This window comes from Erithacus rubecula (assembly GCF_903797595.1).
Source record: "Erithacus rubecula genome assembly, chromosome: 3".
Lineage (NCBI taxonomy): Eukaryota > Metazoa > Chordata > Aves > Passeriformes > Muscicapidae > Erithacus > Erithacus rubecula.
Window position 1 is genome coordinate 60,554,239 of NC_136689.1, and position 24,482 is coordinate 60,578,720.

The window sequence follows — 24,482 nt, forward strand, 5'->3', positions numbered from 1 at the left end:
TTTGTGTGTTTCACTTATCTTGATCTTCAGTAAAGCTAAGACATTTGTATAATTTTCCATTGCAACCTGTCGAGAAGAAAACTGCAAATTAAGCAAATGTTTTAGTCCCTTAGATATGCTGTCTCGAGCCTTGCTTTTTTTTTTTTTTTTTTTTTTTTTTTTTTTCTGGAATACAATTTCTTGGAAGCAGCTTTTGAGTTGGATGATGCCACATAACTTGTTTGCAGTGCATTTAAAGAAAAAGAGTACTGAGCATTGCTTCACATCCCAAGCTTTAGATTTGATTGTGCATACAGGTCCAAAGGTAGAAGGATATTTTGGTTTTGATATGTCAAAACTGAGTACTGGCATTTTGATTTTGGACTTTTGTATCACTTTCTTTTCTAATTGCTGCGTTGTTTTGATCTGCATCTTTTTCTTCTGGAACAACCGTAAATGGTATTCTAGTAAAGGCATCATCATTTCAGGTAATGGAGAGAAGCTGACCAAGGGTTCTATAGTTAACTTATCAACACTTCATTTAGTTAAAAAAACAAGTGTCTAGTGAAATTATTGATAGCATTTTTAAAACTCGGACTTATTTTCTTATTTTCTTTTCAGCAAGTCCTATATGAATGGTATTGGGTATTTAGTTTATCCAAGGTTTTGTTCCCTTTGGAAGGGATGTACTCATTTTGCAAGGTTCCTTAGCCTGTTTTTATAAAGACTTCTGGAAGATCCAATGCTCAAAATAATTTTACAGTTCCAATGAGTTATTTTAAACTATCAAGGCACTGATATTCGTGCTTCAAGTGTTTTGGAGGAAAGAAGCCAGCCACAACCCACAGACTTCTGACTTTTAGCTTCTCCCACTTAATAAAAATAACAGACTCAGTAGGCATGAGCCATGTGTCCAGCCAAAATCCTCTCTTTCTCCCATGAACATCTTGTGTGGAGTTCTGAAGAGGCCTCTGCTTGGTCTGGTATTTTTTCTTTTATAAATGAAAGGCAGAAGGGGTGAATATGGGTGTGATGGAATATATTGGCAGAATGATGTTGCTGTGGCTGCTGTTGGAGCGTGGCAGCCACAGAAAGCTGTGGGACAGCCTTCAGGTGGGTTGTGGCTGAACAATAAAAGGGTGCACTAAACTCACTGTGAAACACAAAGCTCTTGTGTCCTTATGTACCCAGCCATGGTTTCTGGGCTCCCTGTTCCCAGGCGAATCATTTTGGAGTTGTGCTCACTTGAGGGAAACCTCAGCTCAGTCTCAGCAAGTAGGTGAAAAATGGCAAGAGGCTGTCATGACCTACTGGGAAAGCATGTCAGGAAAGAGCAGGGAATGAGGGAGAGAGTTTCATGTCTCTTTGCAGCTGCAAAGTGCTCTGACTGTTGTGTTTTATTCTGGCTCTCCTGTCTAAAAAGATTCTGAAACTAGGAAGAGATAGAGAATGGTAATAAGGGTGGTGAGCTTACAGACCACTTCTACATGAAAAACCAATTATAAAGCAAGAAGTCTTTAGTGTAGAAGAATACAGCTGGGGTGGGAAAAGCTGTATAGAGATCTATACATCCACGAACAACAGGAGGAAGGATTTACTGCCCGCTGCCTTACAAGAACTGTGGGACTTGAACTTAAATTATCAGAAGATGGATTCATAGCCAAAGATATTTCTATAATTAAACTGTGGACTTTGCCACAGGATATCAACTTTTAGAATTCTGATTAAAAAATGGTTATGTAAATTAATATATAAAAACCCAGTCACTGAAGGCCATTAAGGTTAAACATACCAGTCAATTCCAATTTCTCACTGTGTATGGCTGGTGAGAACACCTGTGTTTTGCAGCTGCACTAGTCTGCTGCTGGGTTTTCTGCTGTGTTCATCAGCTGGCTTGATTAAAGGACCTGATGGCTGTCATAGGCAGGATCCCCCCTTCTGTGATATGGCAGTGGTCTAGCAGTCAGTATAGCTTCATCCCTCTCTCCCTGGGCCCATGTTCCCAATTGCACATTGATGTTTGCTGTGTACATTATCTTCACTGGTTTCTGGTTCTGTAAAACTAAGAGAATTTTTCAAATAAAGAATGTCAAAGCAAATTAATGTTCCCCCCCAACCCTCCCACTGCCTTGCATTTTTCTGGCAGAAGCATAGCTCAATGTGAGAGGCTGTGGCATGGAGTTAAGTTGGAGAAGAGCAGAACCTTCTTGAACTGGCTTTGCCTCTTTGGCAATTATAGTGAGATATTCTTAGAGCAACTGTTGGCAGTGTCTTAGTCTGAAGGTTACTCATTCTGCCTCAGACCTGAAACAGCATACACACTTGAAACCTTACCTGTTTTTCTTCCTTCTCTTGTAGAGATAAAACTATTTCACCTGCAGCGTAATTAAAGATAAAAATCTCTGCTTTCAAAGGTTTCCTTGCTCTGAGATATTCTCAGAAAGAATTTGCTAGCTGAAGTAGTTCTTCAGGTTTCGAAAATAAAGCAATTTCTGTGGTTCTCACCTCCTTTCTGGTCTCCTATGCAAACTGAAATGTGTCATAATTCTTCCCTTTGTAATTCACTGAAGTTAGGCAACAGTTCTTCAAGAGTACTGAAGGAATATAGGAAACTCTAAAAAGAGTTATGCTTTCTGTGCAGAAAGATTTTTTTTTTTTCTTTACGTGTTTTCCAGTTTTTTTAAAATGCAAATATTCCTTCATAAACAGCTCAGTATGAATGCAACCTAGGAACAATGCCATACTAAGAGACTCTTGGTTTTATTGGACTTGGTAGTATCTTGGACTTTTGTTGTATTCTCTGCATTTCAGGTTCACTATGCTTAACAAGTATCAAACTGATTTGAAAGGAGAATGCAAAACCTCCCTTTGTAGAAGTGTGTTTAGAGCAGTGAGGGAAGTGCAACATACGAGAGTACATGTAGAAAGCCAAGTTTGATTGAAGGTTTAAATCGCAGGATAGTGTTGGTACAAGAGCAAAATAAATAAGATTCAATTTCTTCACTATCAAAATTTGGGAAAGCTTTCTGGACAGCAGGAGAACGAGTCAAAATAATTCAAAGTCAATGCTGTTCTGCCTCATGGAATGCTACTCAATCTCAAAAGACTTCATGGTGTTGTTGCCTGTCACAGGCTATATGACATGGTGATTCTAACTCTCTGCTTTACTGCTTTCTTCAGCCAGCTAATGTGTATTGGCAGATGTAAACTACTCTTTAGCTGTAAGAATAGACACATATAATTTTTTTTCTGTCTTTTCAGGAAATACTGAAAACCCATTTTGGTTCTTAATTGTCTGATTATATTAATGACTTGTGTGCCATTATATTGTGACCTCTTTCTAGACTTTCTAAAAGCCATCAATGTCTGTGAGGTCTGAGATTGCTTCTTTTTCTTTTCACTGTCTTGTAAACTGCATTCTTGCTGTGCTTGTGAATCTGTGAGTTCACATTTACTGTTTGAAATCACCTTTTCTTATATTGAAAACTGCTTGTAATACTTAATCAGGAATTTTACTCTTGACCTACACTGTAGTATTGCTGTTGGTTTTTGAAATTAATTGAAATTTTTATGGGACAGAGCCCAACTCTTTTGGGTATTGTAAAAATGAAGCCTGTTATAACAAAACTAGTAAATTATGCTGCTCTTCTGTTTTTGAGTTAAGCAGTACAAATGCTGGCATTTAACTGTGCACTTATTCTCTACTGAGGCACTTCAAAGCTGTAACTGTCTTTCCTATATAGTAGAGTCTCTATGTAAAGTCAGTAGTAAATCAGCTTTGCCTGTTTTCCCCATTTACATTGCTGACTTGCACATGCAAATCTTTTAAGATTTATTCTAATTTGTACCTTATCCCTTCTCAGTCTTACTGAGTGTTTTTTCAGAGTTTGTCTTTAGGCATTTCATTTCCACTGCAGCTGTACCGTCACTTTCTTAGTAATGACTCTGACCATCTGCTTAGAACTAGAAAATTTGCTACTGTGATGTTAAAAGAAGTACTGTCAAAGCTTGTTCACTGAAAATCAGCAGGTGAAACCTGGATACCCAGCCTTGCCTGGTAACTTCACTTGATGAGCACAGTGAATAATATTCTTCAGTCAGAAGATTGCCTGTATTTTTCTGAGATGTGGAAAAAATTTGGTCATAAAAGCTAGGTGTGAAACCCCACTGAAGGTTGCTGAGCTGCCACAGATTTTATATTACATTAACTTTTTTTTTTTCTGTGAAACTGATATATATGGGTTGGTGTGGGAACACATGATCTAAGGATTTTTAGAGGTGTTTTGTTATTGATTTCTTTAAAATTGACACACATCTGGGATTACAGTAATGGTTAAAAGTCCCTGAATCTCAAGCATTACAGATTATATTTTATACATTTATGTATTCATATTTTATGTATTTTTATATGTCATGCCCATGCTACTGCTAAGTACCACATCTCTAAAGAGTGATTTTAGGGTTTTTTTTACAGGAGTATTGAGGTTGGAGGCCATCTGGTTCAGCCCCCCTGCTCGAGCAGGGCCACCTCAATCAAGTTGTGCAGGACTGTGTGCAGACAGCTTTTGAGTATTTCTAAGGAGGGAGGGGAGTCTCCAACCTCTGTGGGCAGCTTGTGCCTGCACTTGGTCACACTCAGAGTCAAAAAATGGGACCTCCTTTGTTTCAATGTGTACCCATTGCCTCTGGTCCTGTTACTGGGCACCACTGAAAAAAGCCTGCTTCCCTCCTGTTTGCACCCTCCCTCAGATATTTATATACCTTGATGAAATTCCTCTCGAGCTTTCTCTTCTCCAGGCTGAGCAATGCCAGCTTCCTCAGCCTCTCCTCACAGGAAAAATGCTCTGCTTCTTGATATTTACTTGTTTGTTTTTTTTTCTCATGATTTTATTCTTCTCCATCATGTCAAGCCAGGCTTCTTTAAGAACATGAATTCAACCATTTAGAATTCAATTAGATCTAGCAAAAGAATTTGCTTAATATTGGATTGAAATGTCATCAGAGTCTTTTAATTTGTTATCTATTAAGTTAATATATTTCAGTCATAAAGTGATCCTTGTCATTTTAGCCCTGCAAAGATGTTAGACTTGCAGTGCTGCTATAAGTCTAAGTATTTCCTATATTGTACAAAAGCAGTGTATATGTTATTTTTCAGTCCAGGAAGGCTTGGAGATCTTGGCTTTTTATTCCACAGTGCTCGTTGTAGTGATTGGTTAGAGGTGTGGTGTGTTTGTTACTGCTGTAATTTGTGATTTATCCTAAGGCATCTAGCAAGGAGGTGGTTGTCTTTTCTACCAAGTACATGTTACATGCATCCCATGCTAGAGGGGCCTGGCCTGGAAGATTTGCTAAAAAAAGAAAATGCTTGTGGCTCAAAGTAACATTGTATTTATGCAAAATCACAGCTCATTGGAGAAGAGGAGCCTGTAAAATACTTTTTTTCCCCTCACATCCCTTGCCATGTAGGATGTTCTCTTTTACCTTTCTGATGTGTACTAGAAGGGCATCTAACCTCTGTCAGATGAAAAGAAAAACTGAGTGCCATAGCAGTTGCCACTCATCTTTGCTGGGAATGATCTTTTCTCAGATTGTAGAAATGCATTCAGCTTGTACCTTTCCATGATAGATTCAGTAACTTAGTGCTTGATGTCATCTCTCTGTAAAGGTGGTTACCTGCCTGATTTGTTAACTGCTGAACTTGGAGCGTGCACCATGAAGAATTTTTTTAACCTTTGATTAATTGTGTGGTTCATTTCATGTCACACACTGATTTGCTTCTTAAGTTTTGCAGAGCTCTGTGGAAAGATTTCTAGAGGTGTTGCTTGCATGAGTGCTGTATAAAAATAAAGTCTCTTCAGTACTTTTAGGTGTTTGTCCTGCAACAAGTCAGGAGATCTTACTCATTATTTATGTAGAGTTGATTTGAGTTTACATTCTTGGTATATTGTTCCACACACTAAACCTTATTTATCCCATGAATCACCATCATCATCTTTCTCTGCCTTATGTCCACTTTGGTAAATGGTGGCAGTTGTTAATACTGTCTGTTAAAGCAAATAATGTCATCTCAAAGTTGCCAAAACAGCTGGTGTTGCAGCCAGCTGAGATACTCTTCTTTGCAAAATGCTGTCGGTGAATTTGCTGTGCTAAAGTATATTATTATCAAACCTAAGTTTTCATTGTAATTACAACTTAATGAACAGTATTTTCCTTCTGATAAGTTCATTTAATATTCATGTCAATAAAAACACATGTTAGGATGAAAAGAAAACAGTAATTTGTGAGTTTTGCTGAATCTCAGATAACTTTTTCATGCTGCAGTTGTTTGAAGAATGCTAACATAGGGTTGCAGAACTGTGTGAAAGGATGAAGTGTCAAACCCAATTAGCATCTCTCCTGAAATCTCATTAGTAAAATAACATAGATGGCAGTTGAATGATAGTTTTCTCTGTTATGATAAAGGAATGTGACAGTGAAACCTGGGAGTTCTTGTCTGTTGTCCAGTCATAATGCATGGCAAAGACTGGTACACATGCAGTAACTTCTCAAAAATATCCTTGTCCTGATAGAGTATGAAAAATATGCTTAGCTTGCAGAAAAAAAAGAAAAAAAAAAGAGTGGTGTAGGGGTTTTTTCACAATTTGTTGAGGAAAGTAAGGTTACAACCAAAGTTCAGGTTCAGCTACTTGATTTACAACTATTCTAGTTCTTTCTGGTGTACAGGCTTTCCTCTGATCTTCTGTCTTTAGCCTTGTCAGTGAAGCTGTTGATTGCTCTGTTTGCGCTCTTTCAGCAAATTGTACTGCCTGAGTTTTGAACCAGCAAACTAACAAAGTTAAATTTCATTTATGAAATGCTGCGCTGCTTATCAAATTTCTTTCATATACTCTTGGAAGACATCTGTCTTAAATTAAGTGCTGTATATAGTGATAAAATAGCAATATATTTTTCAAAAGCTTTGAGCACTATTTCCACAAGGGATATGTCTTCATAGGTGTTTTGATGGTCCTTACAAGCAGCATTTCTGAAGGAATGCTGAAGGAGTAGTAGTATTGAATGGGAACATTTTCCATTGACATAGGAGACTTCGTATGTAGTTAATAGCAGTCAGTAGCCAACTCCAGTGACAGATTGGGTGTGAGAGTCTCTCTAGAGTTTGTGCACAGAGTTGAAATGCCAGTTGTTGCTTGGGGTGTTTCCTCCTCAAGAGCACTGGTAATAAATGCAACAGAATTAGAATAATTGGTGCCTAATAAATGCCACTGCAATTTTATTAATGCTCCTAGAATGTGTTTCCACATACTTTCCAGAACTGTAGCATGTTTGTTCTGACAGCAGTTTCATTCCATTCAGGCTGAGTATCATTCACTGGAGACTATCCTTAAGGGCTAGTAGATCTTGGATTCTGAGATCAGATTATTTTTCCCCTCCCTCATTTCCTTATCCTTATTTGTTGAACCTGATTAGGTGGTAAAAATCTGCTTGTTTAGATTCTTGCACATTCAGTTTTACTGAAAAGGAGGGGGAAATAATTGGTTTTAAAAGAACTGCTTGATAATGTACCTGAGAACATTAGCTAGACTTTAATTCCTTTGCTCTTTGTCATGAGGCTATAGCTGGATGTTAGTAGGAACAAGCTTGTTATCCTTGTAGTTATATACTTGGTAATACTTGTAATTGGTGTAGCAGGTTTTCATTATAATAACTAGAGTCTTGGATAAGTTTTGAATTAGTATGATTAAAGACTTGGTGAAAATAGATCATTTAACTTGGTGGGTTCTAGATGGGGGTCTCAGCAGGATTGCATTAAAGCTCTTGAATCTCAGAGCAGGGTGACAATTTTAGTTGGCTTTTGCCTTTTCAGTGAAAACGAACAAATTAACTGAAATGGGTTTTTAAACCCCAACTTATTTTATGTGGGAGAGTATTCAGATTTTAGTTTTTTAGTGAGCTTTCTAGTAGAGTAATAAATTAATCTTTCTACTGATGGGTGCTGACTGCTCTCTTAAGGCAGCTGCTGTTTGCAAAGTGATGTGCAGTTGCATGTAGGACAGGTATCTGACCTTTTTCAGGCTATCGATAGAACTTGCTTTTGCAAGACATCAAAGCTTCTGTGTAAAGGTTAGAAACACTTGAACTTCACATCAACAAATTGTTGGCATTGGAATAATAGTGCCTTGGGCAGTAAAAATACTCAGAATTTGGGAGTGAAGGTAAGTTAGCAACTAATGATGTTCCTGGACTGCTGTCACTTTGTCTTCCATCTTGTAAATGTCAGAATATAACACCTTTCACTTACTTTAATGAGCTTGGGTTGGTTTCCTAATGTGGTTAGTTTCCTTGCTGTAGTGACTGAACTTCAGTAGAACCCTGTTATGGTGAAATATCCAGGTGTCTTTGTTTCTTTTGTGTCATGCATGTCACTCTGCTACTGTAATGTCTGTTTTATTTAACTTGCACTGCAGTATTTGTCATTCTGAAAGCAGTGTCTGACTTTTCTCTCTTTGCGTGTGGTAGGTTTCTGTAGAGCATGTGAGAACAACTTATTATTAGAGTATATGTCTGCTTCTCATGGTGTTTCTGATTATGATCAGTTACCACCTTATTATGCAGGCACTTGCTCAAATTGATTTACTTGTTAAAATGTTTGGGGTTTTTTTGCTGGTCTTCAAAGGATTATTTTGTCTATAGTACAGGCTTTTGCTGGGTAGGATTATTAAACAGGGCATGTGCTGCTCACCTTATGCAAGACTAAAATAATGAATTATTTATATTTGTGTATGTATGTGTGCTCACACAGTATGGAAGTAACTTCCAAGAATCCCACTAAGGAATCCCACTAAGTCAGCTGTACAGAAGGTACCCCCCAGACAAGCACAAAGGTGGGATGCTGTTCCCTTTAAGGGCATTGCCCCTGCCTTTTACTTTACCCTGTGTTTAGAAAATTCATAGGAGAAATGGGCAAATAACTTTCCTTTTTCTGTGTTCTTTGTAGAGAAAGTGGTGTACTACCAGTAGTTTGCAGTGTATAATCACCTGAAACTGCTGCTGTGGCAGACTGTGATCTTTATCTAGGTAGTTGAGTTGTGTTCATCAATTATATAAAGCCTTTCTTTTTAAGGTGCTTGGTATCAAACCTGCAGGTAACAGCCTGCAGTGATAAACCAGGAGACAAGGAGGGGTCCTAGAGCTGCAGGACCTTGCCGTGAAAGATAGGAGAAACACGATCTCTGCCTCTACATAATTTACACTGTTTGCAGTTAGGAGTGCTGAGTGCTTGCTGTCTCTGCTGCTGCCACTCTGGAAGCTGCACACACATGGATAAACAAACAGTGCAGTTACTTCTGTCCTGGATAGCGAGGCACATTCCTAACACCAATCCTTGTACAGGTTTGCTCCCTTGCACTCTGCCATTGACTGAGGCAAACACACTGCTGGTGACAGCCTCAGCCTGAGCTGTAAGGCAGCCTGAGTTTGAAAAAATTAACCAAAATCAAAACCACTCAAAAATACTATAATACTTGTTTTGAACAGCTGGTCTTCAGACTCCAGAGATGCTGGAGCAGTGAAATGTAAGAAATATTATTTTTATCAGGTGATCTTTGCAATTTGATCACCTCTTTGCTTACAGAGGAAAGACTCTTTTATATGCAAGTTGAAAAAAGACCTGAAGAATTTTTTCCATTTTCTTATATACTGGTAATTGCATGTAATAATTCTTCTGACCAGTGACCCTGAAGAACTCGTCAATGACTATGTAACCACAGAATGTAAGCAATTATATATTTGGGAAATCAGTCAGTACCATGAATTTGCTGTGGTTGCACTTGTGATGACAGCAAAAAAATATTTTCAAATTTAGTGTCTTAGATGTTGACTTTCGGTGTAGTCAGCTAAGAAGAGCTGCAAATTCATCTGGCTCATTCATTCATAGATGCTATTGTGGTTATTTAAAATTGCTGGTTATGGTTGCTTCATCTTGATTAACTAATGTGAGAAAGTATAGCAAAAAAAAAACCCAACTCCAAATACTTTCCAAAATATTAAATAATTATAGTACAATTGTGACCTACTTGGCTGCTTAGAACAGTTGAATTGGAGATGAATTGGGCTGTGTGCATGTTCCAAAGAATCTAAGACCTGTTTTTCAGAGCCACCTTGTTCCTCTGTCTCCTTTAATGTGGAGTACCTGGTTTTACACCTACCTGCTTGTTTTATAATGTACCTTGTCCCTATTGAAGGTGACTTTCTTGACTTGGAGGGTTGCAAGTGGGTGGGGTGATGAAGCTTTATGACATGAAATGCAGAGAGAAAAAATAGTTCTCTCAAGGGTTTTTTATGTATAAAATGTCGTTCCTTTTGGTAGACAATATTTGGTTGGGAATGCTGACTACAATCACTAAGGGACAAAATAGTCTTATTCTGCAAGTTAGTAAATCTTAAGATGACAGTATCACTTACTTCTGGATGCTCATAGTGCAAGTGTATTCTGTTGCATGGGACTAGTTTTCTAGTCAGAATATGCAATGTCATCTTGTATCAACTTTTTGTACAACAAAAGGAGATTTCTTTCAGAGAGAATGTAGATGGTTTAAAAAGTGAAGTAAGAACCTTTGCTGCTGTTAAACTACTAGCAAAATGCACTCCTCTTGTGATGTGCTATCACAGGCAATGGGCTGAGGTGCTGGAGAGAAAAGTGAGTGCAGTCAGGAAGGCTTCTCATTTGTGTGCTGACATAGAACATGAGAACTGACATTTTGTGAGTCACTTCTTGGCAAATGTGGGAAGTATTGAGTTTAGTTTCAGGAAGAGATAACAGAAAAAAAAGTTGACATTAGCACAAACCTTTCTACAAAGTATCTTTCTTTATCTAGCTTGAAGTTTGAGGTAGCTAAACACTCTGAGATCTTGATCTATGCTAGCCAAGCCGGACAGGAGAGGCTTAGTACTGTTGTGAAACAAAAAGCCTGAGTAGATACCCACAGAAGACACTGCTCAGCAAAGTTAGAAAATCATTCTAGTGATATTTTACAAAAGTTGTGGTGGCTTAAGGACAAAGGCAGGAGTTCAGCAGAGCTTTGTGGTCATGAAATTCATACTTTTCCTTTGACCTGTTAGAATATTTTTCAAACTTTTGGTTTGTTTTTGCTTGGGTTTTGAATTCCAAACATGTGAAAAAAGTCAGTCTTCTGTCTGAGTGTACACTTTGAAGATGCCCATCAGGTTAAACCAAAATCTGCTGTTGTGCAGATGCATTACAAGGTTAGGTAACTTTGATAATTTCCTGTAGTATCCCCTAGCTGTCTGCTTTAGAGGAGATTTTATTGTCACACATGCCTGTATCTTGTCATTGACACCATGGATGACTAGACATGGAATTAAAAATTCCTGGAAATAAATATTTTAGGTGTTGTATCTCTAATCTGATGTCCATATGTGTGTTGTGTGTGTCTCTAGCTTTCCAGCCCCAGCTGTGACACTGAATGACCACATTTGTATGGTCACTGTTTGGTAAAAATTGAGACAGCTTCAATTATCTGTGAAGCTGAAAAGTGCTGGTTTCTGGAAATGGAACATAAGGAAGCACATATTTTGTTAAAGAGAGGCAGCAATGCAAACAAAAAATGTATGTCAAAAATTGGTTAGGCTAATGCAGGATTTTATAGCACATCTTTAAGCTGCCACAGATGTGATTTTCTGTGAACAGTTCTTTAGTTATTAGTCTGAGTCTTTTGATTGAAGTATTTTGGAGTATTTCCATCTGAATCACTGCCAGAACAATGGTTACACTGAGTTGATTAGCTGAAATATCCAAATAGCTTAAAAATCTGTCCTGTGTCTTAATATAGCTGATTTATTCCAGAGGCCTTTGATCATGTTGCTGTTGGTGATGCAGGGAGTTGCTGAAGTTGGTGTTAAGAGTTTGGGGCACTTGGATGTGACATATGGTAGGAAGCTGCAGTTACTTGTGCTTTGAAATCCCAGAGATCAGTGATGTTACTGGGAATCTCTGCTGTCCACCAGGGATTTAAAAAGTGACTATTACACTTTTCTTGAAATAGACATCAAAGTGAAGCTAGGGGAGGCTTCCAAAAAGGTAGTGGCTTACACTGCTTTGGTAAATATCTTGAGAACTGTGTGTCACGTCATTGGTTTACTTCAATGATGTTCTGTACCTTTTCCAATTAGGGCTTATAGGAATGATCTCAGGAAGAGAAAGCAGTTGATAAATTTTCCGTTGGATTTTACTTCCAAATAAACTGTTTAAGACTTCTACTGAATGTGTACAGCAGTCTATCAGGAATTCTCTAGTAAAGCTGTTATAGTCCTGAATTGTTTTTCAAGGTATGAGTGTATTTAAATGCTTTCCAAAAACCTTTGGATTACTCCTTTTGATAGGAACTTCTCTTGGAAGTTCAATGGTGGTGCTGGGACTGTCTGGACAAGCTGATAGCATTGTAATTGCGTCACATCTGAAAATGGATTAAAATGGTAATATTCAGAGTAGAGCTAAATGCATTTTTCAAATGGATAAGAGTGCTTTCTGCACAAGTTCTGAGCCACCTGTACAAGCTATTCATGGACTGAGCTGTACTGAGCCACCACTAATGAAAGGATAAAGCTGCAGTGAGTGGTTTGGCTGGAGGCAAATGATGTTTGCATTACACCAGTCCCGTGTCCCAGCTCTGCAACTTCTGTTTCAGGCAGATGTGTCAGCTGAGGTACAAGCTGAGAGTAGGCAGGAAAGATTGCATAAGATGTGTTTGTTTGCAGATTTGCGTCCCTTTGGATTTTTTTGCTGAGCCCTTGTATTGTGGGTTGCTAAGAAAGCTGCTTTAAGTGTTTTGTGTCTTCCCTGCCCTCCTCCCAACTTGGTGGGGTTGGTATGTACAGACTGGTGGATGAAAGCATGGCTTGGTCCCAGGTGTTTCTGCACTGACAGTGTAGCCTCTTGATATCTTTCAATTTTGTGTAGTGTGTCTGCTGCTATACCTTTCATTTGTGTCCTTATCTTATAAACCTTATTGCATTCTCTGCTTGTGTTGTTTGACTGTAGACCTTTCTCATTGTGTTTTTTTCCTCTTCATATACATTTTCTATTTTTCTTTCATCCATGTTTTTTTTTCCTTGATGTGAAGAGCAAGTGGAAATTTCTTATTTACATATATAATTTAAGCATATGCCTAAGGTTGTAGTTTTGATGAATGGCCTAAGTCAGTCTAGTTCTGCACTGTATGTTCACCTTCTCTCTTGCATTGGGATCAGTGAGCACAGGACTGCACAGTCAGAGCAGCAATCTCACTTGAAACTAATCCCACCAGAAAAACCCAAGCTGATTTAATTTATAATGTGGCCACATGCCTGCCAGCAAAAGCATAAAAGCATTTAAGGACAATTTGATGTACTCTGAGCTGGTGTCTTTGGAGTGGGGTTTGTCATCCCTGTGTTGTTTCTGATAGCACTCATTGGAGTGGGTGTGAAGGGTGATGGTGTTTTTGCATTGGTTTCTTATGCAGTCTGTGGGCATTCTGTGAGCAGGGAGAACACAGCCTACACAGATTTTCTTTTTCTTCACTTCTACAATCTCTGCAAGACACATTTGCTTGACTCTTACCTTGGACATGCTTGTGTAGCACTACTGAACTTAGTGGGGCTTCACCCTGGCACCTTGGTCTGCCAGTTTGCAGGCTTGGTTTATTTGCCACCAGAGATGGGCTGTGTTTCATCTTTTATGGCAAAACAGATACTTGTCTTTTTTCTGGAACGCAGATCTGCTTGATTTTTATATCTGTAAGGAATCTGACACTTCCTTTTAATGTGGAGCAGTATTGGTAATTAAGTAATTACTGGTTGAGAATGTGGTGTGTCATTTAAATGTCTTCTGATCTGATTACTCTTAAATACATTGTAGATTAAACAAGAAGTTCAAATTATCGTAATGACATACACTGACTTTTTTTTTTTTTGTTTGCTTCCTTCTCTTTATGTGAATGGTGTATTCATACTTCTCATCACTGTTGCTGGGTTTATTGCCAATCATCTAGAAAACCACCAAAGGTAAGTATTTTGTCTCTTTTTATGTTTGTATCTGCTTGAAAATATTGAGCACTGCAGAAGTATTGGGCATATTGCTGTAGTATGTGAACAACACAGCTTCAAAAAGGGAAAACATATTTAAAAATCTGTTATTCAAACTTTGAAGTTAAAAGCTTCATAATTTGAAGCTATATTTTAATCCTGTTGACATGCAGACAAGGCACGTGGCTTGTTAAAGTTGTGACCAGGACAAGCCAAAGTTTTAATGCAGTCGTAAAAACATGTGAAAGACTGAATAAATAGTGTGTGTAAAACATTTCATTACATACAGTTCTGTTTAGAAGTTCAAATACTTTTTTTTAAAGGCAACAAAAGGCATCAACTAATAAATAAACCATTTTTGTTTGCACTTAACAATAGTCAAGAATTAGTAATTAGTGTAAAAGCTGCCAAAGTGCACCAGAATTCACATAGAAAAAATGTCTGTGTTGTTAATAGTGCAGGAGAAGGGCAGAACAAATGATATGTTCCTATTGGGACATTCAGTAAATGTCCAATAATTCTTCTATCAGTTGATTTGCTTAATAAAAGAGAGTTTGATCATTGAGAAACAATTTTTTAAAAGGAAGAAAGTTTTCCTTCTTTTGGTTGTTTTTATTCCACCAAAAAACATTGTTTTTACAAGATCCTTCATTTTCTGTAGTGCATCATTTGTGTTCCATTATGGGCAGATAAAGTTATTCTGGACATTATGTAAAAGCTCATGTATGGCCTTGTGTTTCCTTGACAAAACCAGAACAGCTGCACGCTTGTGCATAAATGTCACATTGTTGTTAGGTATAGTTGGATGGTCATTAATGTCCTTAAGCTCTACTGCTGAAACTTATGATCTTATGTGAAATATTTATCAGATTGAGACAGAAGAAGGTTAGTACCATCTGTGCAAAATTGGCATTGCTAAGTTTGTAAAGATGTGGTATGAGATTTCTTGATTTTAGGGTACTGCACATAATTGATGTTAAAATATAAAAAAAATTAAATAAAATTTTGTAAATATCAGAAATCTTTTTATTTTTAATATGCTACTGGATAAATTGTTTTCCTGATTCAACTTGGTAGCTCAAAAGCTGTGATAGAAAAAATTTATATAAGGATATTAGGTTGCTGTTTAGCTTTATATGTTGCTATTTCTGCAAACATTGCATTTAAGCATAATTTTGTGACAAAGGTAAAACAGTTGTTCTGATTTTCTCTCCACACCTCTTCAGCCCTGTCATAGGTCTTGTATTTGTCGTAGTGACCAACTTTTTTTCCAGTTTTTTAATTTCTTCCATTGGCATTAAGCTGAACTGGTGTAGACTGTGTCTGCCATCTCCTCGTGTATCTCCTGTATTCCTTACCTCCATCAGCAGTTGTAAGATGGATGTAGAAACACCAGCCCAGTGAATGAAAACTTCCCTTCCTTAGTTCTCCTGTCCTTTCCTTTTTAGGAACCAGGTAGCCCCATAAGTCACCCAACCTGTCAGACTTGACTGCTTCTCAGTGAAAGCAAAATGTGATTAATTGGCCACCTCTTTGTCACACAGAAATACCTATTAAACATTGGCCATAAATTTGGAACATTTTATAGCTGCATAGACAATGTGTTAGGGATTATGTTCAATCTGGGTAATGCATTGCTAAATGCTCAAAGCCCCAGATCTCTGCCTGGCCTGTGCTGAGGATTAGACTTCAGAAGAATAATGAATGTGAAATTAAACTCCTTTTGAAACTAATTAGGTAATTTGGCTTCAACTGGCAGGCAGTTAAAATGGGGTATGGGGCTCATTACCTGTAGGTAGTTTCCATAAGTATACTTATAGCATAAACCCTTAAAATTATTATTTCTTCAAGCCATTGATTAGGAACTATAATGAAAACAAGTTGTGCAATATATTATTTTGGCTTTTGAAAAAGTCAGCACCCATTTGGCTGTCATTTCAGATTCTGTGATACATTACTGCAGCAGCAGGCACAATGGCTCCTCTAGCTTAAAATCTAATTAAAATCTGCAATTACATTTTAAAGCCCCAGGTACAGATGAATTTGAGAAAAAAACTCCAGATTTTTCACTGACATGTGCTGGATGCATGGACCTGCATCCCAGTTTGCCTTGTTGAAGAAGCCATAACTTCTAGTTGTCTCCTTAGCAAAATAGCCATCAGTTGTCTTAAACTGCTGCAGGTATTCGCTGAAGCAACCAAAGCCCCATTTCTTAAATGTCGTGGTTATCGGAACAGATACTTTGTACAATTTCCAATAGCTGCTAACATTCCAAGTATAGTTCTCTATTAACCTAGAAATAGCCTACATAACTTACTTTATTTAGGCTAATGTGCACACTTACAATGACTCTGGAGATATTAATACCAGGATCCAGCACTTCCCAGCTAGTTCTTTCTCATAAATTTCCATTTTTATGTGATTGTACTGAACATAACCAGTTCATACCTTCATTCAAAATCTTTGGTTTGTAACCTACTACCCTAGTGTGGTAGGCTTCTGGCAGCTTCCTTTTATCTAGCTTTCTCTTTTAGATGCTAGGATGAAGTATGAGATACAGAATCTTGTAGAAAATAAGAAAATTTAAAGTTTTGTTTGTAAATTCCCTGTGTTGTTTAAAAGACCAGAACACTATTGATGAGAATAAAGAATACTATTAAGCACCTTTCAAAATGTAGTTGAAATTCATGCTTCAAGTATAAAAAGTTCTTTTTGTGTCACAGATATCTCTGTTCAAATACATTTCAATAGTTTTGATATAGTTGTTTTATACACTTTTATTACAAGCTGGTAAAGATTTTTGCTAAAAAGGCATTTTCAGTGCCTGATAATGCCCAATTTGCATATTGGCTACTGAGTTTGAGACATGAACATTAACAGAACTTCTCATGGCTTTGATAGTCTTATTTACAGGTGGGTAAATACCTTTTCCAGGAAAATGGATTCTGGGGAGAAAAAATTAATATGAAAAAATAATTATTCTACACACTTCTGTTAGAAAAAAAAATAATACCCACCAGTTCCATTTTAAGGAAGACTAATCAGTGAAGAGCGGACAAGGAAGGAAGCGCATTAAATAATATTTAGAATAGATAGTTGTTTCTTCATGGCATATGTTCTGTGCCTTAACTTCAAGTATGGTTCCATGCTCACCTTGGGATTACCTGTCCTCCTGTTCCTTCACTGGGCATCAGAAAAATTATAAAATAGTTACCTTTTTTATAATCTTTTCTGTACAAGGGTTTCTCTTTTTGTAGGATGCTGTATTACAGATATTTTCCATAAAATACCTTCCTGATGCTCACATTGAAGAGCCTTGCTAATTGGGACCATGTGTCTTACTTGTGTGTGCCTTATTTTCATTCTGTTAATTCCTGTGTTTGCAATCTGTTTTCCCAAAGGTCTTAGTTGTCCATAAAATTGTTTTGGTTGGGTGAATCCTTAGAGTATGGTTGCTGGGAATGTTCAAGGTTGCTGTTTTGTCATCACTAATCAAAGTAATTGTTAAGTGTTCACCTGCCTGTTTTAATGGAGAGGGGAGTTTTGCTGCAGTTGCTCTTCATGTTTTGCAGATAGTGCATGCCCCAGCAGTTTCTGCCTTTTTGCCTGACATTTTTTTTTTTTTTTTAAAGTAATCTTGTTACTTCTATTAGAAGGATTTGGCAATTTTCCAGAATAGAATTTATAAATAGACCAAATCCATGCCCTGGCTTTTTAATGTTTGTTATGGAAACAAGCTAAAATGCTATATTTACATTTGTTATATCTTAAGACAAAATTTTTCTCTTCCTATTGCATAATCATTTTTGACCTTTGGAAATCCAGTCTAACCTATTTTTACCATTTTAAAAACATCCCAATAAAATCTGCTTTTCTAGGAGAAACACTTGGCTTAAAGCCCGTATTTTAGTTTTAAGAGTCTCTTTGCAAGATCAGTGTTTAAATTAGAAGTCATTGAATGATCTTGTCATCATTTTCCAGGTTAACCAGGGGGAAAATGTGTAGGACAATAGATTAAATTGGCCTATAGTAGTGCTGCGCTGAAATTTAAGTCATTACACGTGAGCATGTATATATCCAGGTAACCTTTTTAACTGGTCTGTGTGATCCACTGCAGATAACACTTAATTTTCAGGGGGGAAGAATGGTCGGTTTTTAATCCTTACAGTAGGGTGCAGGGTTTCTTTTTTTTTTTTTTTTTTTTTTTTTTTTTGTAATTTATTTGCTTACCATTTGATCATCAGAGAGTCTAGGTATTGTTAGGCAGTCCCCTGCATTCTTGGACTACAGAGGTTAGGAAAAGGGTTAGTGTTCTTATTGATGACATGATTTTATGCCCAGATTTGATGATCAAATGTACAAAGGGTAATTTAAAATACCCCCTACTTATGTGAATTTCTCAAGACAAGGTGGAATAACTGCTGCATTTTACTTGCAGTTCAGTGGCCAAATGACATCTTTGACTCAGTCACATCAGGGTGCAGCCTGATTTATGATGATGTCTGATTCTATTTGTGCAGCAGTGACTCAGGCCTCCCTGTTAGATTATTATTATGGGTTTGTTTGTTTTTTCTTCAGAAGGGAACTCCAGAACTCTTGACTCCTACAGACTAAGTTTTGTCTCAATATTAACCTTCTCAGGCCATTTGATTTCTTTTGCATTAAGCTGAATGAAAGGGAAGGAGGTGATGTTACTGTGCTAACCTGGTATTACCTTCTGTAATATTTGCAGCAATAGATATTTTGGGAAGGGTTAGATTGCAACATATCTGTAGATCATGTTGTATAATAACTCTGAATAGCTGGGACTTCAAGATGTTCTTCATCCCCAAAAGCCAAACAAAAATGATCCATCATCTTCCTTACCTCAGGATTTGTGTCTAGGGAATTTGCATGTTTCAGCTAACAGAGCCTGTGACTCTTGCTCTACACTGATGTGCATGTTTTGTCTCACAAAGGAGATCATCTGTTGGATAACTGGGCAAAAAAAATCTTGATCCAGACAAAGTTTTATTAAGAAGGTGGTTTGAGATTTTCCTGACCTCTTGTGCTCCCCCCTCAAAAAACCCAAACCAAATAACAAAACCAGAATCTGTATTGTTAACTCATCCACAGTCAGTTTATCATGGCAAAATGTGGAAAATATACTGCAGCTTAAGGTGTGTTTGTAGGAATCTAAAGCCATAAGAAAAAAAAAAATTTAAATGTCTGTCATGATGTTCTGGACTGTGCAGGAAAAGAAACTTGGATCAAATCCCAATGTGTTAAGTGGTTTTACAGGACACTGCTTCATGTTTGCAAGCCCTCTGAGCACAATATTGAATTTCATTCAATTTCTACCTTGCTGGATCTCTTGACTGAAGTGCTATTAAGTCTTTTCACTACAGCAGGCTCTGACAGCTTGTTTCTCTAATAGAACTACTTCTACTTATAGTTTGAGCTTCCTCTACTGAGATAGAAGAACTCTCTACTCTGAGATAGAGTACTGTACTCTTACTTTAGATGGATAATATAATGCTATAATACTATTTATTTGCTCCTTAAGGCTTGTAAGTAATAATGCTCTTCGCTGAGTATCAGAAGTGTGTCCCATGGTGACACTTTTGTGTGTATTGTGCTGATGTCTGCTAAATAGTCATCTCACCAAATTCTGTTTATTGAGTCTTTGTGCTACTGTTTTGTTACTGTTAACAGAAACACTTGTAACTGTTGGTGCCTGGAGAAGAGTGGAGTTAATAATTATTTTTTGTCTGTGTTTTCATATCTGTATTAAGGGATAGAGTAAGGAGTGACCTGTATAGTGTATCATACAGATAGAAAAGAAGTATTGAGCTTTGTAACTCTCATGATTACACAAAAGAATTCCTGCCTATTATGCCTTTTTTCAGTCCTGATTTAGGATCTATAGAAATAGTAGAGCCCAACTGCAATTACACTGTTATGGATATGTACTGCTTTAAAACAAAAGCCTTGTAGCCAGAGTTCCTAATTTGTCTTTTTATGTGCTTCTACAGGTGTTTGCCTTTGATCACTGCTTCTGGTCCATGGATGAATCAAACACCACAAAATATGCAGGTAAAATATTTTCTGTACTTTGGACAGTGTAAATATTTTGAGAACATATGGAAGTTTGGGCCTTTGTTTTGTGAACTTGGTTTGGGGTGGGGTTTTTTTGATTTTTTGGGGTTTTTTTGTTTGTTTGTTTTCTTTTTATTTTCTTTTTTTTTCTTTTTTCATTTTGCACTGTGATGCTCAAGTGACTTCTTCACAGAGGCAGATTTATCATTTTTACAGGGATTGAGTCACCTGAGTGCTAGCCCCTCAGCTGAGAAGGAATGCAAGTTTTAAGGTGCCTGGAATACTGTTCAGGAGGGATGCTTTTATATCTAGACATAATTTCTGTCACTTACAATTTCATTTCTGCATCAGCAATTACTTTGGACTGATGCTAATGATGAATGTGTGTGTTTTCAGTGCTCTGCATCTCTGTGCATGAGAGGGGAATAAAGCATGTTCTCCTCAGACAGTGTGGTTGTCTCAGGTCTTTGAAGTGATTCATAGTCTGACTGTTCAGACCCTTAATGTCTTTTCAGTGATCAACATTGTGACTCCTTTCCAAAAGCTGGATAATCCATGCAAGATTTTAATCCTAGCAGTTTTCTCAAAACTGGATTTGTCTATTAGTATATTCATGTCTTATAAGAGGACTTGTTTTGGTAGAAAGAGCTCTGAACACTGGGATTTCAAGGCTGTGAACCATGGAAAGGAAGAAACCCCAAGCATTCAGTTTAGATATTCATACTATGAAATTTTGTGGCCCATAAGAAATCTTAAAAGATGATAGGGTTCATTACCTCAAAGTTTGAGATGAGTGATCTCATAAATGAGCTGCTATGTACATGTGTTAAAAATATATCTCTGACAACTGTAGGCTCTGGTATGAAATTCCAAATCCTAAGAACTTCACTTGGTAATAGATTCTGCTGTATTTCTTAATTGCCTGTGCAAAGAGAGGCTTCTTCGGGAAAAAAAGCTTTTAACTGGTTCAGCTTTCAAGAGCTGTGTTTGCACTGAAAGATGTGCTGCACAGTATTTGCAGCTCAGGCTGGGAGAGCCATTGGAGCCTGAAGCACTTTCTTATGTGCCTGCACACCCCTGTTGCCTTTAATAGGATGGTGTGCACCCTTTTCTTGGCCCCATGTGCATGTGGGAGCTACACCTGTTGGGTACACCATGGCACTAACCCACAGCAGAGATGGGATAGACCTGAGAAACACTCCTAACCAGTTAAACTTGTTTCTGTCTCAGTTTAACCTATCTCCAGGTGACTTCAGTGGGGTTCTAGATCTGTTCATTATGCATTTCAGTCAAAGCTAGATCTCTCTAGTGTATTTCAGAAATTGTAAGTAGATTTGTCTTATCTAAGAAATGAAGTTTTATTATCTGTATATATAAACCTCTTGTTGGACTGGTTTCTAGAAAATGGTGCCTTGCATCTCTTCCATTTGCTTACTGGCTAGAAAGTTAGGAGGTGTTTTTTTTGCCTATCCCAGTTAATATCCCTGCCTGGGAAAAAAAGAAAACCAAAACTGGTTTTTGGCTTTGAGTTTTTTCCTTGGTTTGTTGGGGACGGGGGGTGGAGGGATTGTGTTGTTAGAGTTTTTTTTTCTTGATGGAAGGCTGTGTGGGAGGCTTTGGTGGTGGCTTTTTTTTTTTTTTTTATTTTCAGAAATATGCTAAGAATGTGAGCCCAAAGACTTGCATACAAAAAACAATGGCTTCACTGATTTTTTTGTTGTCATGTTTGTGGTATAGTCTTGAACTTATCTTGTGACTGCCAGCCCTTATGTTCTAGAATGTAATGAATTTGATATAATATCAAAATAAAAGTAATTAAAAACCAAACCCAAAGTGTCTCAGGCCTAAGTTATTGGGTTATTGGTTTGTACACCTGCTTGGGCATGAGCTGATGCCATGCTGTACAACAGTAGCATTTCTTGGTTTAGGTCCAACAAACCAAATGCTGGTATGGCTATATTTCAATTTTTATATGTTGTTAATATTAAGACTCCTTATGTCTGTTTTCACAGCTTGGCCTCAATGTGCAAATTTGTTAACAACAAAAAAAAATGGTGATTGAATTTGGTTTGGATTTCTGATAATTTCTTTGCCTCATGGAACAAACCTCCATTGTCTTAAATAACCATCTTGTCTTGCATCCAGACACTATTAATGCTGTAACAGTCTTTGGTACAATCTTAGAGTCCAAACAAGCAATCTGACCACCTGACTTTTAGTGCTAAACTGATGTCTCTTGGATGCTGGACTACAGAAGGAATGCTGATCTGGAAGCTAGGTGCATTAAACACTTCCTGTCCAAAGTAGTTCTCTGTGGATGTGTAAGTTTAATGTCATTGCCAAGAGCAGGGATGAGTTACACAATTAAAAGCAAACACGTGTAAAGCTTGACAGCTAAGTCCAGACTGCTCGAAAATGTAAGTTGTGTATGAGCTTTAGACTGAAGTAAAATTCTTAGCAAAGGCAGGTGTGACAAATTTAGTTCCTTGAAAAACCCTTTTGCCTGTATCACAGAAGTACAGTGGAAGATGATACAGTGAAACGTTTAACAAGTACTAGGCTACCCTGTCAGTCATTGTTCTCTGTGCAAAACCAAATGTGCTCATTATGTTGAATGGATATAAAATAGTGCATGTCACACTGTATTAAAGATTTTGCTGATTGACAGGTGTGTCATGAGAACACAGAATGGTGTGCACCACAGGCAGCATATGTGGATTACTATTCCTTGCTGTTATTTTTTTAATGCCCACAAACTCAAAGTTTGTTCACTCCTACTTGTTACAGGATCTGTAAAACTATCACCCATGATCAGATTGGCTTTATTTCTTACTTTGTTGATCAATCTATGCTTCTACCAGCAGTTGCTAATATTGTTCACTCAAGAGTGAGATTCCTGTTTAAATAAAGTTAATTGCATGGGTAATTGAAAGCAATTCTCAAGCTCTGGGGGTGTAGGGCTGACCCTGAAACAGTATTAGCCATCTTTCTTTTATGAGAGATCTTCAACAACTTTGGCTGAACATAAGGCTTATTTACTTTGTACTAATTTTCTTTTTGTACTCATGTTCGGCAAGTACCTACCTTATCTTTCCAGCACTTGAAAACGTGGATATTGTTGCTGTTGGCAGCAGAATTGCTTTTTAGCAATATTTCTTCCCATTGAAATTGAAACTGCATTCTTAAATTCTATATGATCCAGTGATAGCACCAACAGAAATAGTGAAAGTAGCCTTCATGTGATGATAAACTTGTAGAGGGCATCAGTGCAGCTGTCCTTGCAGGACTATCTCTCAGGAAGACAGCAGGGAGTCTGGAGTACAGAAGAGAAGTAAACTCTTTACAGGCACTTGTGAAACTGGTGCTCTGAGTGATCTCTGCCCCCCCCCCCCTCCCCCAAGATAAGAGGGCTCTTTAATAACTGGATATCTTGCATTAGAGAGAGCCCCATCCAACCTGTCCTGGAACACTTCCAGGGATGGGGCCTCCACAGCTTCACTGGGCCATCTGTGGCAGTGCCTCACCACCCTCACAGTATATATCCCATCTAAGCCTATATTCTTTCAGTGTGGGGGGCTTTTTGTTTGTTTTTGGTTGGTTGATTTTTGCACTGAATATTGATGCTGTGCATTTCTGTACAGTTTGTCTGTGTCCTTCCAAGCAAGGAATGATTTGTGCTGATTGTTATATGCTAGCTCCTACACCTTTTTTTCTGAAAGACATGGTTAGGTGTTTGGTGAAAATATGGGTCTGTCATTGGAAAGGGGTGAAAAAGAAGTCAGAGTAATTGTTTTTGAGGAGAAGGGGAATTTTCTAGTAGGGCAGAATGAGTTAGCCTTGATCTGGAAGAGGGATGAGCTTTGTCTATAGACTGCAGTAGAGGTGTTTTGAGAGTAAGTAAAATAGCTTATTACTATTTGTTCTTGACTTGAATGGGTCAGGTGGGTAAAGGACACACCTGCTTGCCTTGAAAAGCTCACAGAGACAAATAACTGCTCAGCATTTTGGTGAAGAGGAGGATATTGAGTAATTCTCAGACATGAGAACAAAGGATTCTTTTTATGAGCCTGGACAACAGTAAGAGCCTATTGAAGTCTGCAATGAAGTGTATTTCTGAAAGGAAGAAAAGAAACCCTTCAGTTTGGGAAGGATTCAAGAGATGGCATAAATAACTACTCTAGCACTTAGGCAGGTCCATTCCTAGGACCCCATGTTGTATTGACTTGCTTGTGGTTTCTTCATACACTCCCTAGCCTGCATCATGTTTGGCTTGAAATCCCAGCTCTGTTTCTACAGGCTCCTGAAAGGCCATACACCTGACTTTAAGCTAAACTGTAATTTTATAG

The 24,482-nt window shown here is 37.7% G+C and overlaps 1 protein-coding gene across 2 annotated transcripts in view; it reads left to right on the top strand.

Moving 5' to 3' along the window:
* The window catches only part of KIF13A (kinesin family member 13A), a 103,154-nt gene that overhangs the window by 25,734 nt on the left and 52,938 nt on the right, over positions 1 to 24,482 (top strand). For both annotated transcript variants that reach the window (XM_079302382.1, XM_079302383.1), the window contains exons 3-4: positions 14,025 to 14,037; positions 20,073 to 20,133. In XM_079302382.1, coding sequence (XP_079158508.1) covers positions 14,025 to 14,037; positions 20,073 to 20,133 — 74 coding nt within the window. The remainder of the gene's footprint in view (positions 1 to 14,024; positions 14,038 to 20,072; positions 20,134 to 24,482) is intronic.